Source organism: Triticum aestivum, chromosome 3B (genome assembly GCF_018294505.1).
Source record: "Triticum aestivum cultivar Chinese Spring chromosome 3B, IWGSC CS RefSeq v2.1, whole genome shotgun sequence".
NCBI lineage: Eukaryota > Viridiplantae > Streptophyta > Magnoliopsida > Poales > Poaceae > Triticum > Triticum aestivum.
This window is the reverse complement of record NC_057801.1, coordinates 501,242,057-501,247,198: the sequence shown is the minus strand read 5'-3', so window position 1 is coordinate 501,247,198 and position 5,142 is coordinate 501,242,057. Positions and strand designations below refer to the sequence as shown.

Sequence of the window (5,142 nt, the reverse complement as noted above, 5' to 3'; positions counted from 1 at the left end):
GGATGCCCACTCGGCTTATCATATTGGCAAAAGAAGGAGTTGCAGAAGCTTAGTGCACAAGAACTTGAAAAGAGAAATATGGCGTGGGTTCCCAAAGGAAATATTCAAAATAGGAATTATGTGCGAGCTTCCTTTACAAGGAGTGCGACAAAGGTGAAGAAGGAAAAGAGTGAAAGCTACGAAGGACCAAGCCGAAGGTTTCAACATCTTCGGTCCACACATTATACATTTTCTTCAACAATGCCGTTGATGCCTATGTCATGGAATTCTTCATCAGGTATGATTGGTTACCCTCAATGGGCTTATTTTAATCCATGGATAAAATATAATTTCTTACATCATGAAAGAGTATTACCAAATCATTATATGTTCGATTAGCTTCACTTTTGTTGCTAATCTAAATGGCCGATATATACTTATCATCCAAAGCATGTACAAAATGGCCGATGGAGTGTTGACATCGCGCTTAGAACAAACTTCGTGCAAGTTATTTTTCGGCACACAAGTTTTACTGAAAAATAGGGGGGCATGTGTTGACACCAGATTTTGGCACGGTCGATAACTTATTTAAGATGGCCTCAAATGGAGAAGTGATCTTCATGAAAGAGTTCCGTATTGTCGATATGAACATCTTTGAAGTTTGGGTCATCGCAGTCCGATTTCATCTCGAAGGCCGAAACTATGCTCAAAGTACTAAGATCTTATATTCAGAGTACAGTTTGGCTGATTAAGCCTCCAAGACGACTTCAAATGGAAAACTTATCTATAAGGATTGTCTTCGCCTCGTCGAAACGATCGATTTTGATATAAAAATCGTTCCAATCCGAGTTCGTATGCAAAAGTTAGAGCCATCGGAATACAGCCCTGTCACGAGTCAAAAACTGGCGCGCCCCACCAGACAGCCTGTCTGATGGGTAGCGCGAGGGATAGCCTGTTTTGCGTGACCGATTTAACCCTCGAGATGGCCTCTGATTAAAAAACTTTCAACATAAAAGTTGTTCATCTCGTCGAAACAGTCAAGATTGCTTTTGGGCTCGTTGCTATCCGAGATTGTTTACCACCACAAAAAAGACCCGCAAGGTGCAGCCAGTTTAAACCGAACAGTTTTGGAAAGTTCAGACAAAACCAATCCGAATTTGACTAGAGTTTTGGCCGTGAATCCAAGCCTTTTTTTTGCACGGGAAGTCCAGCCGCCTCTTATATACCTAAGGGGTGACGGCCGATTGAACAACACACAATCGAACAAATCATCTACCACTTTTTATCTTTTATCTTTTCTCCTTAACCCTAGTTCTTCTTCTCCTCGTTCTTCGTCTGTTCTTTTTGTTGCGGGGCGGCGAACCTCGAGGCCCTAGAGGCGATCAGGTCGGCCTAGGGCAGCCCATAGCCGCCGCGCGCCCTGACGGGGTCCCTCCCGGGCGTGTGGGGTTTCGTGTCCTCAAAAGCACCTGCCGGATTGCCTGCGTATCGCGCTTCCGGACGGGTCTCCTTCGACGTGAGCTGCGGTGTATCACCCTCGGCGTTGGAGGTACACGGTGACGTGTTCGTGTGCGAACAGGCGGCGGCGAGGCCGAGAAGGGGCGGCGGCGGGGCCGAGAGGTTGGAGCGGCGGCAGGGCGTGGTCGAGAGGTTGGTTAGGCGAGAGAGAGAGGCGTGCGGGAGAGAGGCGTGGTCGAGGGGCGTGCGAGAGAGGGGCGAGCTGTGGGGTACCGGGTTTGGTTAGCGAGTAGATAGGGTAATGGCATGGTGGGTAATTAAAGCGTAAAACGCGTTTAGTATGTTGGAGTGATGTAGACCATTAGATTACAGGGTTCGATGGATAGGATGATCTGTTCTCCGCCCTCTCTCTTTTTTATAGTGGTAGTAGATAGTAGATAGTAGATAGTAGATAATACAACACATATTTTCACTAATCAAATCGAAGACCCAAATATCCGTGCCTGACTAATGTTCGGAAGTCAAGTTTTGTTTTTGTTTCGCACCTAGTATCTCTGAGGTTTTGGGTTTATGCGCTGCATGTGCGCAAGAAAAATCTGAGTATAGTAAAGAAAACAACATGGCTGTTATAAGTGGAGAATTGTTCATATTGCTCTCCACAACCAGTACAAGAGTTAAGAAATCAAAACAAAAAGAATTGATTTCACGTACACTTTTACTCTGCGTTCTTCCGCTTTACAAGACTAAGCACACTACAAAGTTGCAGTTTGGATCGATTAACCTTTTCGATCGAAGTCTCTAGTATAAATATATATTTGTGCACTAGTAAGTACATTTGGAGAGACCATATATACCATGAAGAGATGAGATTCATATGGGCGGTGTGGACTGCCTACGCCCCATGGAAATCTTCTGCTTGGCGGGTCGCGGGCATGCTGTTACTCTATGGCATATCGTCGTGCCAGTCGCCATCTGAGGAACAGCATGCACCCGGAGAGTCAGCTCATCAGGGGTGTATCTTCACCCAAGCGGCTTTGCTCGGCACCCCCTTGACCAGAACGAACACCAAGTAGTAGCCTGGCGGCGCGAGGGTCGGCTTCGACGGCGCCTGGGCCGTGACCTTGTACTTGTTCCCTTCTGGCTTGAACGCGGTGACCTGCAGTACCAGCAGCCGCTGGTTCTGCGAGAAGCCGTGTGTGGTGAACGGCGGCGCGTACATGGTCACCTTCATGTCGGCCTCGACCACGGCTGGCCCGCGCGACGTGAACCTGAGCGTGAGCTTGTCCCCGTACTTCACCCCGTTCGCTGGGACCGACGCCAGGTCGATCTCCGGCCTGGAGGCGACAAGCTCCGGGGCGAGGTACGGCGGGGTGTACCGCTCGACGCGCACCTCCGTCGGGAAGTCGACGCCAGAGAAGTTGTAGGCCGAGTTGGTGTTGCCGCCGGCCACGAGCACGGTGGCGTCGGGCAGCACCGCGCTGCTGGAGTGGTACATGCGTGGAATGTTGGACGCGGGTAGGGCGCGGAACCGCGCGCCCCGTCGTTTCCGCGGAGAGTAGAGAAGCGGGGTCAGCACCGGCTCCCGGGCGAAAACCCACCCCGAGCAGCCCTGGGCGGCGCCGTTGAGCAGCAGGAGGTCTCCGGTGGGCAGTATGAGCATGTCGCCCATCACGCGGCCCACTGGCATGAAGTCGATCGCCCACCGCGCCCCGGGCTTAGATGGGTTGATGCGCCCGCAGTCCCGGAGCGCGTGCGGGAACTTGTTGGCCTCGCCGAGCTTGAAGGCTTCCTTGGGGGCGCCGCCGCAGACTATCACCTCCGCGCTCAGCCTCTCGCCGCGGCGGAGGTCGAGGGGAAGGAGAGCGGACATGCCGGAGGCAGGGTAGTTCCGTGCACCGCCGTTGAGCTTCGGGAGCTCGCGGAGGACCTGCCCGTTCTGGGGGTCGAAAATGATGGAGCGGTCGTTGGCGAAGAGGAAGATGGTCCCCTCCGGGAGGAGGTGGACGAAGGGGTACAGGTTGTTCTCCACGTCATCGGTCGTTTGTTGAAGAAGCGGGAGGGGAGTGAATTGGGTGTTCAACTGGCCGGCGGCCGGGACGAACTCATAGCTGAACGATCGCCGCCCGCCGACCACGATGAAGCGGCCGTCCGGGAGCACCTGCTGCGTTGCGTACCTGCGAGCTCATGCATGCAGAAACCAGTTGTAAATTCCTTCTTGATCATATCTGTTATACTACTGTCAATTAGTACTATTACTTAATTCCACATATGAAAATTGGTTGATTAATATAACTAGCTAAATCATGAAGCACGACTCTACTCATTAGCTAGCTAGACTATGTACGTAGGAGTACCATCTTCCTTCGGCCAAGGTATTGGGGAACTCGATCCAGTCGGCATTTCCTTGTGGGTTCAGGCGTCTCACAACCTTCACCCCTTCGAAGTAGCCGCCCGTTTGCACCAGCATGCCGTCCACGTCGAACGCTCCCGACGAGCACCACGTATCAGTTAAGATCTGCAGGCACGCTCCCGATGAACAGCGTGCACGCGAGAAGCAAATCGGCGCGGCGAACAATCAGCCAAGCAAACCAACCTTGAGAGGCCGGACCGCGCCAGTGTTGTAATCGAACTCCACGGCGTGCGCCGAGCAGTCCATGCCGCCCGGCGGGTCGCTCCGGGGGTCGACGCGGCAGTTCCCTGCCGGCAGCTGCATGAGCGACGGCCCCGTCGTGGTCGTGTCGAACATGACGGCCTTGCCGTGCCGCATCACCACCAGGTGCATCGCGGACACGCCCGCGTTCTCGCTCAGGATGTTCCACGAACCGGCGAATCCCCCGGCATTGTCCACGGGGAGCACCACCCTGTCCATGTTTGCCTTGGTGGGCGGGGACCTGTTCGGCACCCTCAAGAGTCCCACCTGCTGGCCCTGCGCCACCCCGACGACGGCGAGGGCGAGTAGCGCCGCGGCGAGGGCGCCAGGGCGGAGGAGCGGCGCCATTGTGAGAGAGAAGATGCCCCTCATTCTTCCTTCCTACGATCTTGTGGAGAATGGAATGGTGCACCCTCCCTTCCCTTTGAGACCATTGTATCGTCGCGAGCTTATAATTCTATACAGCGGGTGTGCCTTGTTTGGGTTGGGAGATTGGAGAAGCACGAGGAGCGCTCGTTCAAATATAGAAATTTCTGAACGGTGGCCGTGGTTCGCGCCAAAACCAGGAAAGAACACAGGGCTTCTCTTTTACGCAGGTGAACCTACACTACTGCACGTGCTTGGTTTATTCTGGGAGCCTTGGGACATGATTAAGATCATGGATAGAGTATGTTTTCATATGCACGTGGTAATTTGTTTCTTCAACTATAAGATTATCGCAATTGTTCGAGAAAGAGATATTCTCTCCATATTTGTAGTTTGACCGACTATTAAAAACTAGGACATGATTTTGATAGTGCAACTTTCAGAATATTATAATTTGCACATAACTTGCATGTATGTGCTCATATTGTACTCACTGTTCAAACAACTGGATAACAACATTAGAGATTAATCACCCCTTGAGGCCTCGTTTGGCTGCAAGTGACCCCCCGAGATCCCCGCTATTTCCCCGGGCCAGAGAACCTCGGGCTGAGTTGGCCCCGGGAGACCCACCGTGACATTTGGATGCATCTGTACGGGAGGTAGCCCTGCCCGACCCACGTCGTTTCCAC

The 5,142-nt window shown here is 52.7% G+C and overlaps 1 protein-coding gene across 1 annotated transcript; it reads right to left on the bottom strand.

The window, feature by feature from the left end:
• Positions 1 to 2,088: 2,088 nt before the first annotated feature.
• On the bottom strand, positions 2,089 to 4,536 carry LOC123065600 (aldehyde oxidase GLOX). The gene is made up of 3 exons (XM_044488849.1): positions 4,031 to 4,536; positions 3,792 to 3,952; positions 2,089 to 3,611 (listed from the first exon to the last, which is right to left on the bottom strand). Exons 1-3 carry the CDS (start codon positions 4,457 to 4,459, stop codon positions 2,444 to 2,446), a joined length of 1,758 nt encoding a protein of 585 aa, XP_044344784.1. The 5' UTR covers positions 4,460 to 4,536; the 3' UTR covers positions 2,089 to 2,443.
• Positions 4,537 to 5,142: the final 606 nt, after the last annotated feature.